The sequence below is a fragment of the Diceros bicornis genome, chromosome 23, assembly GCF_020826845.1.
Source record: "Diceros bicornis minor isolate mBicDic1 chromosome 23, mDicBic1.mat.cur, whole genome shotgun sequence".
In the NCBI taxonomy this organism is placed as follows: Eukaryota; Metazoa; Chordata; class Mammalia; order Perissodactyla; family Rhinocerotidae; genus Diceros; species Diceros bicornis.
In genome coordinates, this window is record NC_080762.1 from 2527604 (window position 1) to 2541546 (window position 13943).

General features: G+C 39.9%; 1 protein-coding gene across 2 annotated transcripts in view; it reads right to left on the reverse strand.

Moving 5' to 3' along the window:
- The window catches only part of PDE7B (phosphodiesterase 7B), a 299260-nt gene that overhangs the window by 202736 nt on the left and 82581 nt on the right, over positions 1–13943 (reverse strand). Inside the window, exon 2 of one of the 2 annotated variants that reach the window (XM_058566216.1) lies at positions 6681–6741. In XM_058566216.1, the coding sequence (XP_058422199.1) occupies positions 6681–6741 (61 nt within the window). Of the gene's footprint in view, positions 1–6680; positions 6763–13943 lie in introns of those variants that run through there. The other variant, XM_058566217.1, reaches the window with a different exon arrangement.

Genomic DNA, 13943 nt, shown 5'->3' on the forward strand with positions numbered 1-13943 from the left:
ATATTTGTGGTGTTATGTGATCCTCAATGAACCCAACAAAGTAGATAACAATATTATTATTATTATATACTATCCTATTTTAGGGAAGGGTGAACTGAGGTCTACAACTCAGTGACTTGTCTGAGGCCAGTCTTTAAATGCCCTGTTCTTTCCACTACACCACAGTGGCCCACTGTGATACTAGCTATTACTTTGCCTTAAAACAGATTGTGTATTGATTTTTAAGAAAAAATTTATAGACCTCAAAATTGTCCATGTACAAAAATCACAGGCCAATGCCAGTGATACGAGCAAAATATTAACATAAAAAAACTCCTATTTTAGATGACTAAATTTGAAAAAGTGAAAAAATATCAACTTTCTCTAGTAAAAAAGATGACAATACTGTTTTACTTAAATAAAATACTATGATATTTGATATCAAGGGGAAGAGATAAAATTAACATATATTTAAAAAAATCAAACCTAGAATTCAGGTCATCAGGTTTAAGTATATATTGAGTTAAAATTATTTAATCTCACAAGTATCTGGTGAATGGCTGTACTTAATACTGTCCAGGAGAAAGTTGTTTATAGACTATTCTATAATACTCTAGAACTACAAAAATACTTTCTAACTAAATAAAAGAGACCAGAACTCTCTTTTATCTGATCTTCTGTTCTTTTTAGAGCCCATGATAACAGTCAAACTGTCTACAGTAAGGCCTCAATTTCCTCTCCAATTTATCCTTTCATCATCCCTGTGGCGTGCAGCCCTCACTGCCACCTCCCGTATTCTTGCGTTCCTGTATCTGGGCTTTTGAATACAGTCCTGTGTCTACCCAGAATGCTGGCACTTTCTCAGCCTTTGCATACCTGAAGCCACACATCTTCATAGCCCCGCTGGATGCACTCATCCCATCTTTTGAAGACACAGTTTATTTCTTTTGTCTCATTTGTAACTCTCAAGAGGGTCTTGCAGATTTTAGATTCAAGACTTGAGTCTGTTCCTGGACTGTAAGCCCTCTGAGGGCAGGACACTGGTCTTTGCATCCCAGAGCCTAACACAGTACCTTGCATGTAGTGGGTGCTCAGTGCACATCTGCTGAATGAATACTAGATGAATGCCTTTGAGGCACTGCACTATTTGGAGGAATGCATTTAATATTTTAAAGAATTGCCCCCACATTTATATAATTATTTGGCTTTTCAGTTGCTTTTCTAAACACTATTAACGTCATCAATAAGTAATTTATTAATGATTAGTTTATTTATTATTGTTTGTTATCAATTTGTTTATTTTCAATTGTTTATTATTTATTTATCAATTGATTGATGCACAAGCCATATTTTGGGTATCATAGCAGGCAATGTCTCTCACAGAACATCTTGTTCTGTCACCATAACAACCCTGGGCTAGGAAGGATGGATGGTTTTCTATTTTGCAGAAAAACTGTAAATTGAAGCTTAAAAGACACAGTTAATTTTTCAGAGGTAGGACTAGGAAGTAAGTCTCTCTATGCTCATGTTGAATGTTAATAAAATATTGATTTTATGGTATTCTATTGCTTTGAAAACTGGCAGTCCCTTTAAATGATTTATAATAAACTTCAGCCAGAAACCTGACGATATGAACACGCCCTTCTAAGCCATGGTAGGTAAGAAAGTGCATACGTTACATTCAAATGACATGACACCAATGAGGATGGAGGAATACCACAAGAAACAAAAGCAGGGCCACTGGAAATTTCAAATCGGAAAAAATTAAACTTTGATAAAGAGAATGGAGAAATTTAGGCAACAAAATATCATAAATTACAAATTAAGGCTTACTGTTTAAACGAACGTCACTCTAAGAATAAGAGGAAAGAAGGGGTTACAAGAGGTGTCAAGTCTGGTTGGGAATTTTTGAAAGTTTCTTTTCCCGGGATTTATCATTTCACAGAGTAAGGTTAGCACATCAACTAAGAAGTAAATCAACATTGATCGTTTTATGTAGTTTCTTTAAATACTCTCGGCTCTTTGTCTCAACAGTGTCATTATGCTTGAAAAGTAAAATCCTTTTGGTAACTCACCATACTTCATACACTAACTGTGCAATGAGAGGTAATTCCTCCTCCAGTTTCTTAATCCTTGGTATCAGTTCATTATACCTAATTTACATACCTCTCTTGCTATATGGTAATACACCCTTTGATATACAGACAGTATCCGACTTATGATGGTTCAACTTAGGATTTTTCAACTTTACATTGGTGCAAAAGCCATACGCATTCAGTAGAAAGTGTACTTTTTTGAGTTTTGATCTTTTCCCAGGCTAGTGTTATGCTCTATGATGGTCTTTCGTGGTGCTGGGCAGGAGCAGCGAGCGCAGCTCCCCGTTGCCCCGCAGTCACGAGGGTGAACAACTGGTACACTGACATTCTGTACCCATCCAACCATTCTGTTTTCACTCTCAGTACAGTTTCAATCAGTTACATGAGAAAGTCAACACTTTGTTATAAAATAGGCTTTGTGATAGATGATTTTGCCCAAACTATAGGCTGATGTAAGAGTCTGAGCACGCTGAAGGTAAGATAGGTTATGCTAGGATGTTCGGTAGATGAGGGGGATTAAATGCATTTTCAATGTATGATATTCTCAACTTTGGATGGGTTTATTGTGACATAACCCAATTGTAAGTCAAGGGGCATCTGCAGTGATAAAAACTTCTGAGGTCAGTTGGCACTTGAGAGAAATCTTATGGCCAAATTTTAAAAAAGGAGGGAGATGAGGAGGAAGGAGTTTTGAACACTTGTTCTAAGGGTGAAAGAAAGCAGAAAGCAACATTTATTACAATTTGGTGCTTAACCTGCCCATCCACATTTGCCTTCTCTGAGGGAATTTTGAGGAATAAATAGTTTATACTCAGTGCAGCCAGCTCTGCAGTTCAGCCTTATTTACCTTCATATCCAATATGAACTATTTCCCTGAACCCAGAAATGATTCCCCATAAGACCCATACGTGACCGTAATTTGCTCCCACTTAAAACTGCATTGAATTCAGTGCTTCAGAGTAACGCGAGGTGAGTTGCACACTTGCGTCTCATTTAACATAACGATTCAGAAGCATTGCTTTGTGAGGATGGCTTACTTGTGGAAGCGGTGAGGTAGAAAAAAGCACAAAAATTGTGTTTTTCAGAATGATTTGGGGACACGCCAGTGAGAGAGAAGAAAACTGCAGATGGTGTCCCTGGCTAGTGACCTTCTTCCGAATCCATCCCAACTGTGCTGAAACCTGAGCACAGCTGGGGTCCAGGCAGGCCCCCCAAACCTGGGTGTGTGGGGGAAAGATGGGGCTTTCAGGGACAGTGGCTGGAGAGGTTGACAATTTGAAGCTGTGGATGTCTCAGTTTGGCCTCCATCCGGGGTCTCAATACTAGGGTGGCAGAAAGATCAGGGGTGAAATTTAGGAAATGCTGACTTTATATATTTGGTTTTCTTGTTTGGAAATTTTGATTTATTCAACATTATAACATTACGTCCAAAAATACAAACTACATTCACTATTGGCAACACTTAGAAAACTTAATATTCCCTTAAAATACCAGAGACTCCTTATCCTTTACTGTTGGAGATAGAAATTTCCCTCAAGAAATGCCTCAAGTCATAAGGGCCTAGTCACAGGTTTCTCTCAAAAGAAGCAACAAACCGATTAATACCTCAGACCGCTGTGAGGCGGGCTTGGCTGTTGTGTTAATACAGACACCCTTTCTTGAAATACAAGACGTGGTCTCAGTTTTAGTGAATTGCATGTTCATAACTTGATTTTCTCTTGTTTTAAGGGAAAAAACCATTCAACTTCGCTTCTCTTCTTATCGTCTTGCGCAGCCTTGCTATGAAATGGCAGCCTTGGGCTTCAGGTGGACACATGCTAAGCGAGTGCTGATCTGTGTGCACTGATGTCCATATGGTTTATTGTGGTATTCTCTTTCATCCAAGATTTCAAAGGACTTTGTAAATGTTTCAATTAAGTTTTGTAGCAATCCTCTTAAAAAGATAAGTAGGAAAAAGTCTAAGCCTTCTTAAATGTAAGCTCCTTGAAGGCACAGACAGTTTTCAGTATATAAGTAACTCAAACTCTCTAGATAGAGTATTATCTTTGACATCTAATAAATATTTACCATCTGTTTTTTGTGTGTGTGTGTGAGGAAGATCAGCCCTGAGCTAACATCTGCCAATCCGCCTCTTTATGCTGAGGAAGATTGGCCCTGGGCTAACATCCATGCCCGTCTTCCTCCACTTTATATGGGACGCCGCCACAGCATGGCCTGACAAGCGGTGCGTCCGTGCACGCCCGGGATCTGAACCCGCGAACCCCGGGCCGCCGCAGCGGAGTGCGCGCACTTAACCACTTGTGCCACTGGGCCGGCCCCCACCATCCATTTTAAAGGTAAAACGTACAGTTGTTCTTCCTATTTCATCCTTCTTTTTCCTGTGTCATCAAACTAAAAAAAGCTATTCTCATCGTTCCTCTGTATTATTAGTTCTATATTACTAAGAAAATAGAAATCTTATAAACTAATGAAACCTACAAGTTCAATAATATACTGCCATTGCCAAGGATATCTATGTGTTGAAAGAGAGGTCGTGTTTTAACTTACTTAGGATAAATGACCTAATTATGGAAGGTGCTTAGGATGGACTTCACCTGTCACATATGTAAGTGTTCAATTGTAATTATTATAATAGTAGTAGTAATATAAAAACTGATTTATATAAATATGTTTCCAGTTTTATAGTTTTGTGCAATCTGGCAGATTCATTGGGGGTGCATTTGGTGGCCAGGAATGTCTTCTGGCAGCATATAAACCATACCATGTGATCTAGAAGAGATGGAAAGAGGATTGATCTTACTTTAAATGAAGTCGGTCTACAGGCAGTAGATAGTCTATTGCTGTCCTTGTCCTCAAGGTAAGGTAACAAGGTAAGCAACACACATGGGAGCCAGGACAAGGGAAAATTCAGCCAAAATAGACGATGTGCTCATGTGCTTAAAATCAACATTGGTTGAAAACTGATTCAAGTTACCAGATCAGGTAAAAGCTATAATCAAACAATATTTTAGTGATGTTATGGTACCCATGGTATCTGATCATTTGCCCCCGTTTTCTCATCTGTAAAATGAAGATAATAATAGCACCAACTTCATCTTGTTACTGTGAAGATTAAATGAATGAACTAATGACTAGATCTGATATGGTTGGTAGGATGGGTTCCTAAGTTCAAGGTTGGGACACATGACTGGACAAAGGAATGTTTTCTGCTTGCATCTCTATCTACCTATATATCTAGTTTGCACTCTGAACTGTTAGCATTTTTGAGGCATTTTCATGGTTAAGGGAAAGGAGTATTGAATATTTGAAATAGGTGTACAGATGCTGTGCTATGTTCATTGTTCATGTGCTTTCAGTAAAATGTTCATTTTCCGATGGATCTGTTACTATGTAGCCACCGTCTCAACAAAATAAAAATATACAATAACTGCAACAGAGTTGCACATGTGCTCTTATACTTATATTAGTGTTTATGTTTATGTTTATGTTTAAACACTAGTATAAGAAAATAAGAATGATCAGAAGGCTAGGAAAATAAAGTATCTGTTTTTGTTTTTGTTTTTAAGTCATGAGCAATCTTTGATTATTTATGTGATTATCTTGGATTACAAATTACCAAGACCTTCCTTTGCCTCTATTTATCTTGCTGTCTGCTTTCACATCACCTCACCAATAACCCAGGCTGCCAACATATGAGGTAGCCAGAGAAAAGGGAACAAGCTAAAACAAATCATTTTGTTCTTTGCTTATGAGTGTGGTTCAAAGTTGGAATAGACAAGGGTGAAATTTTGGTGAAAGTCAAATTCAAGGATTATTTTTATTTATCCATCCTACTGTTTTGTTCTATGATTATAACTAATAGAAAGTTCATTGCACGTAGCTTAATGGCTTAAGTAAGATCTAAACACTGGACATAAAATTTTACAGTTTAGAAACTTTCATTTCGTGATTTGGACCATTTCTCACTTCAAGGTTAAGTGCATCACTTACAGTCTCTGTACCAGTTTTCTAACCTATAAAATGAGAAAAATAACATCAACTTCATTTCTTAACAGAATATTATATATCAAAGAGTTTGTGAAAGGCACTGGTGATATATTGCCCCATAAGAACAACTGATTATTCATTACAAGGTTGCAATTTTATTACAAATGCTGTGTGGGTAGTTGTTGTGCAGCCTTCAGATGAGTTCAAATGTATGTTTCTCCCAGGCATTGTGAGTAAGGGCTCGGTGCTGTGATGTGAATTATTAATAGCTTACTTACCTAGCTTATCATTTCTAGTTTAGGAATTACAATATGATTCTTAGTTTCTTATCACAGTTGCATGAATACAAAGCACCTAATTCTGTGCTATGCAGATGATCCCAGAAAAATTTTGAAAGACTCAGAAGCACGGTTCCTGACTATTGACAGTTATCCAAAATCAAAATCCGTTTTCATCATCAAGTGTTCCACATATAAATGTGTTATAGCTGCCTGTAAACCTGCAAAGGAGCCTACAAGCCTCTGCAATATAGAACAAGAGACAGCAATGCAACGGAACCACGGTAAGTCCACACAACACCAAAACGCTTCAAATATCTAAAAGGAGAAGCTTGCTTACCTAGCATGCAAACACATTTGACATTCTGATCAGGGTTTTCAAACAAGATTTCGCCACACCTCTGAAAGAGAAAGAAAGCCATAGTTATTTTAAGATTTCACATCAGGATTCCCAAGGCGACACATCCAGGCAACCTGACATCATGATCTCATTTTTCTCCCTTCAAGTTTTCCTTGGTTACCTGAGTCTAGGGACCGATGTCATGAACAGCGACTTTCCTAGTGGTTCATATTTGAGAGGTGAGTTGGGATAGATGGTCCTGCGTGCCTCATGGCCCTGCCTGGAGCTGATTCTGCGCCCTCCTGTGAGGAGTCACCGCCAGAGAGGCACCCAGACTCTAACGGGTTCTATTTTGGTAGACGATATGCAGTCTATTAGACCTAATAATCGGAGATTAATCTCTCTCAAAACTGATCCTTCTACAGCCCTTGGATTATTCTAAACTACCCACTCTGCAATCAAGCACAGACAATACCAAGCACAAAACTAGGTGGCTGATACTTAACTCTCTGAACTTTGGGGCAAAACAAATAAGAAATCATGAAAAAGTGGCACTCAGAATGCTTTCCTGGAACCCACAGACTCATGGAAATATCAACTTTCTTCTCTATATCTCAGTTTTAACTTGCTTGTTGGAAGTTGTGTGCAAAGCAAACTCCAGAGATATAATCAGTTATTTAAGAGTAGATCACATTCATGTATACGATTGACAAATGGTTAGTACGTGGATATACAAAGGAATCCTCCAAATCAATAAGAAAATAACAAATAATCCAGTAGAAAAATGGATAAAGGACATGAACAAGCTGTTCATGGAAGAGGAAATCTGAATGGTCAATAAACAGAGAGAATAAATTCAACCATCCTAATAATCAGGAACTAGCGAATTAAAGATAAAATGAGCCCTTTTTGAACTCATCGGTGTGGCAAAACTCATAAGTCTGGCAAGAAAAAGTGTCACCAAGAATGTAGAGGAATGGGTACTCTCACACACTGTGGGTTCGAGTATAAAATGATAGAACCATTTTGGAGAAAAACTGACAAAATCTCACTAGATTTCTACTTGCTACTTAGTAGATTTCAACCTTACTAAGTTGAAACATGCATATCCTGTGACATAGCAAGTCACCTTCTAGACTGTAACTAGAGAAATTTTCACAAGCAACTTCAATGTCCAGCTACAAAACGGATAAATTATGTGTTATTCTCACATTGGAATATTATATGGTGGTTAAAATGAATGAATTAGCATCACATATATTGTAAAAACATATTATATATATAATACGCACATATGAATGTATAATATTCAAATGATATAAAATGTAGAATGTTCATATCATATAAAATATAATTTTAAAATCATATAAAATATAGAATGTTTAAATCCTATAAAAGTACAATGTTAAGCAAAAAAACTATCTCCATTTTATGAAGTTGAAAATATATAAAAATAGTGCATACTGTTTATGGATTACATTAATTTACAGAAAAAGCATAAAAACAGGCAATGAGTAATTAACTTCAAATTCAGGGAGGGGAAGATATACAGAGTGATGAAATTGTGTGGGGAATACAGGCATTATTGACTCTTTCCGTAATGATTTGTTACTTAACTTCAGCTCTAAACTGTTTTCTATGCTTGAAACATTTTATAATAAGAAACAATTGCGCCCACGCGCACCATCTGAATAGATAAATGGCCCTCTGCATGCTGCTTCTCTGCACCTAGCTCCCTTGGGCTTAGGGAGGCCATTAAGCATCAGACTGGACTGCCTTCCCCAAAACCTTGTTTTCACCACTTATTTCTTGTCCTTAGGAAGCCTGACCATGTGCTACATTTGCCCATTTTTGTCTTTCTTTCACTGTTCGCTACTTGGTTAATTCCACTCCTGTCTATCTTTATTGTACTTACACTCAATATATTATAAGACAAGATAACTTCTGAGGAAAAAATTTCTTGGATGTGAGAATTCGCGTTCTTCACACCTAACGATGAAACCCTCTGGTACAAAGAGGGGCAGGTCGAGAGGGGAAAGGATGACTCGATTACATTCAAATCAACCCATTTTCTGGGATGCTCTACATTGCGCACAAAGAGATGGACACTTGGCTCAGGGGCGAGGAAAGGAAGCAAGCTGCTTTGGTGAGTCAAGAGAATGGACCCGAGGTGGGAGGTTGGGTGTGTCTGCAACTTGCAAGAGGGCATTGAACACTCAATGGAGAGTCTGTATCATGAGCTTTTCTCTTGGGTACTCTGCTGACCTAATATCATGTGATATTTATTATGCTATTTAATCTCTTCATGCTTCATTTCTTTGTATGCAACACGGGATGCTAACATACGTCACAAAGTCAGATCAGAGAGCAAACGGGAGGGTTAACGACCCGTGGAGTCTGACTCGACTGTCTGTTCCTGTTTTGTTTGTGTTTTGGTTGAGGTTAAACCCTTTCAAATTGTTGGGTCCATTCCCTGCTTTTTCAAGTGGTATTTTTTTATGACCTGAAAGAGTTAATAATTATTTTTAAATTAAAGATCAGAGGTTTCTGAAGTGTTTTCAACTTCTTGGCAAAACAAAGTGCAAGGAAGCTCTATCAATCCGTATTCCGGGTCCTACAAGGAAGTGAGTCTGGAGCCCTGCCTCACACATGTGCCAGGACGAGACAGCTTCCTTCTTCCTCTGCAAGGGTTGGCAGCAGATGGTGGGTGGATGTTGCATAACTTCCCAGGGCTACCCAAGCCCAAGGGCAGCCTTATATATGCCCCTCAAGACACAGATGGCTCTGGGAGGGGGTGATGCTGTGGGGGTCTTGCTCTCTTTCCTGGACAAGAGCAAATCCAGGAGACATTTCTGAAACCCCCGTGAAACACGCATACGTTAACAGTCGGGCCCGCCTGGGTTCACTGACCACATAAGCTAGTGACCAAGCAGTAAGGGTGGGCACCGTGGCCCTTCCAATGACGACCAAGCAGTGCTCCTCCTCGTCTTCACCTCCCTGGCCGTCTGGGAAATGGCTGAGGCACCTCTCACTAGTTCTTTAATTGCTCTGCTTTGTAAAGTTACCTGATGATGGTACCAGATTTTAAAGCAATGCCCAGGAGGGAATCTGATTGTTCTCAGGACTTGAAAGAACTCATTGCCAGTGTTTACAGGGCCTTTGCTGCCAGGCTGCTTGCTGTGCAACCCAGGGTGATGACCCAGTTTAGGGGATTAATTGGGCTAAGTCATAAGGTCCGAGTATCAGAAAACCGCAGGATATGCCATGGGGGAAGGTCTGGGGCCCTGTTGGATTTGCGGGTGCTGCAGCCCTCCTCCCTTGCTGCTCTACCTGGTCATGGATGCTGGGACTCCCCATCCCAATACCCTGCTGCTGGATGACCCTGACTTTGATCCAGTTCTGATCACCAGGTTCTGCCTAACTCTCAAAATTCCATCTCTCCCTAGGATCTCCATATTTGTTTTGTCTTCTGTGCCTGAAATACTGAGACCAACTTGCCTTGTTTGTGCCCATCTCTCCCAGCCAACACCACCCCCAAATAATAGGGCATAGTTATCGAAATCTCCGTCCAAGGGGCTGGGGCCCTGCTAGCCACAGAGAGATCCTGCTGGCACATGCTCTCCTCCCGTGGCGCGTAGGCTATGCTGCACATGAACGCATGTGTGTAATGCCTGTTGCCCTCAGAGACCATGAAGAACCAAACCATTTTCGTTGTTAGTGTTCCTAACATGCCTCATGATTGTCACCCTGGTGCCTTATACATACCAGGCCCTTAGTAAAGATTTGTGGACTAGCTAACATTGATTTAGCCGATATTACGTGCTAAGCCTTGTTCTAAGTGCTGTACATCTACCATCTCATATACTCTCATCATAGTCTTTGGTGAGAGTAGAAATTGAGGCTCAGAGAGTATCACTCACTATAGAAGACTCCCCTCCAATGAGTGAGAGAATGAAGGCCCATAGCTTACCTGATGCTTGACCAGTATATGTAGATTCCCAAATACTGGCTACTGTTGGCCTCCTCATGGCCTTGGCCGAGTAGACCAAGTCTATTTACATCCCCTTCTCTCACTCATTAGCCACTCGCTATTTGTGAGAGTTGCCACCTATTAGAGCGTAGGCTTTGCATTAGACCAGTTCAAGTTCAAATCCTATTACCGATTCTGCTGACCTACTATGCTGTCACAGGCAGTTTATTCGGTTTTGCCAAACTTGCTTTCTCATTTGTAAACAAGGTAATGTTATCCACAGCATAGTATCATTGCAAATTTAGTTTTTAATCCATTATGAACAAGGATGTACTGATTCAAATTACTGTAGATGAGATGGTAATACAAAAATATGAATTAATAAATCTAACTCATTCATTAAAATTCTACTTTAATTCTCATATTATTATTTAGGATTAAAAATGAAGAAATATTTTAATTTTAAAAGTCAGAATATTTCACAATTTGGTTGCTAATTCTTATTTATTAAGAGTTTTCTATATCAAATCTAAAATTTGCCTTTTAGTCAGGAAGAACAAGATGGATGTTATAAAATACCACATCTATTTTAGTAGTATTAATTAAAAATATTTAATTTCCATTAGCTAAATTGTATGTTCCAGCAAAATGTGCAATAAAATATATTTCCCTTAAGTGAACTGTATTTTTTTATTACTTTTATCATAAAATTAGTTGTGAAAAATTGATATTTAGGTATAATTTAAAAAATCACACAAAAGTATTCAGCAAATTTATTTTTCTTAATGGAAAATTAAATCTGAAATGACAATAATATTCAAATATTAGTAATAGTACCTGTTATACTCAAAAGAAGTAAAAAACACAAAAGACTGAAAAGTCACACATTGGTTGGCTGGCGGCATTTCTAGCTTTCTTAAACCAGTTAATGTTTTTCCTGCTTCAAATAAGCTTTTGCACTCTTTTTATTTTTCCAAATATTTGCTGTCAGTTGAATGTATTAGTTTCTCAGCAGGTCTCCAGCAACTAATCTTTTAGGGTAAATGTCTTGATATCTTTGAATGGGAGAAAACATGAGCAAACAAGACTCAAAACAGAAATCCTCGTTGCTTGGAGGTTTGCCCCAATGTCAATTGAGACAATAGCTGTTTTCTGCAAGTAGGTAATGTTAAATGTTATCAGCAAATAATTCATAAGCTGTGATTCTTTGATTATTTCCTTTCCATTCTTGTAGCTTTTTTTTTTTTTTTTTTAAAGCCGAAAGGAATTTAATACTTGGATTTAGGTGCTTATAAAATCATTGGAGGTACAGGCTATGGGCTGGGCCTCTGGGAATAACTCTCAGACAAAAATGCCAAAACGGCTTGTGAGGAGAGCTGATGGTGGGCCACTACTGGGAAGGTGGGGAAGCAAGAGGCATCACTGGGATTGTCGCCTTCAAGAACACATCGCCATGGCAGTGATCCAGAGGCTAGAAGCTACGGGCACCATCGCCTTTTGATACCCATGGAGCTATTGACTGAATGTTGGATGCTATTGCAGAAATGAGGAAACACCCAAAATCTGCATGACTGTGCTTGATAGACCATTAACACAAAGCAAAACTAAAGGAGCCCCTGACATATGACTAGACCTATTTTGGGAAAAATAAATCAAAACTGAGTGTCCTGAGCTGAAGAAGTGCTAACCATGGTTATTGTTTGCTGGAAAGTAAAGCACATTTCATCTGTCCGGGAGCAACAGAGATAACCTGCAGTGGGCGAGGCCTCAGCACAGGCTGCCTTCATCCCTGTCCTCACCCCATCTCTATGTACTTTGATTCTGCAAGTTTGCTGTACAAGAATTTCTCTAGTGAGGTTTTCAGTAAACAAGGCGGATGTCTGTTTGCTGATGCATCTGTTGTATTTGATCACCCCTGAATCCCTAAGTGTCTAGCACATGATGGGAACTCCCAATGTTAGTTAAGTGAATGAATAATTCTTTACTGCAATTCTGTGGAGTGTACTTGAGATTTGAGATGATCCGGGGTAGCATGAGAAGAGATTTTTTTTGGAGATTTAAGCACACACACCGGTAAGCCCTGCCCTTGGATGCAGCCACCTATGTGGAGCTGCAGTGGGGTGACGAAGGGGAAACCTGGCATTGAGAAGACATTTCAAAACATCTGAGTCACTTCCTATCTCACATATTCCCCCAACAAAGAGCTGAATGGTACTGATCAAAGCCAGACCCCCAAGGGATAGGCCTGGAGAGAAGACGGTTTAGGTCTGTAGATCAGAAAAACACAAGTTCTGTTGAAAGATTGAGCTCCCCAAAGTCTACAGGATCTGGAAGCTTTGAACTCCACTAATGTCTGTCAAATGAGTGAATGAATGAATGAACACTCAAAAAGACATCATTGTTGAGTGCTTACTCTGTGTGGGCAGAGTACCGTGAATGTGGATACAAAATCAAACAAGATTTAGGCTTGGCCCTGTCCTCAGGAAGTTTATAGCCTAGTCTGAAGTCAGAACATAGAAGGCAATGGGCACCCTCAGTGGTGGGTACCCAGTGCTGCCTGGGGTTATCAAGGGAGGCTTCCAAAAAGAGATGACCACAGGCCTGGATCTGCAGGATAGGAAGGAGTTGGCTGGCAAAAGAGAGGGCCCCTCCAGGCAGAGGCAACTGCCTGTGCAAAGCCCCGGAACACTGTCAGGATCCTTCAGGTAGCTGCCCAGGATGGAAACAGCTGTGGTGGGTCAGGGGCGAGGACTTAACCAACGTGGGAGTCACAGGCGAGACTGGCGGAAAGTAGGGGCTAAGAGTGATTTAAAAAAACATTTCTGGGGACCGGCCCCATGGCTTAGCGGTTAAGTGCGCGCACTCCGCAACTGGGGGCCCGGGGTTCGGATCCTGGGCGCGTACTGACGCACCGCTTCTCCGGCCATGCTGAGGCCGTGTCCCACACGCAGCAGCTAGAAGGATGTGCAACTGTGACATACAACTATCTCCTGGGGCTTTGGGGGAAAAAAAAAGAGGAGGAGGATTGGCAATAGACGTTAGCTCAGAGCAGGTCCTCCTCAGCAAAAAGAGGAGGATTAGCATGGATGTTAGCTCAGGGCTGATCTTCCTCACAAAAAAAAAAAAAAAATTTCTGGGCTGGGCTAGAGAGGCTGGGTTTGCTTTTGAAGAGCCGAGATGCTTAATGAATTCTTTTTGCACTGTAACAAATAATTACACTACAATGGTACCAGATAGCTCTCATCAGCAGTATTGGCTGCAAGCTTTTTGTCCATTCCTACCTCAGAGTGGGT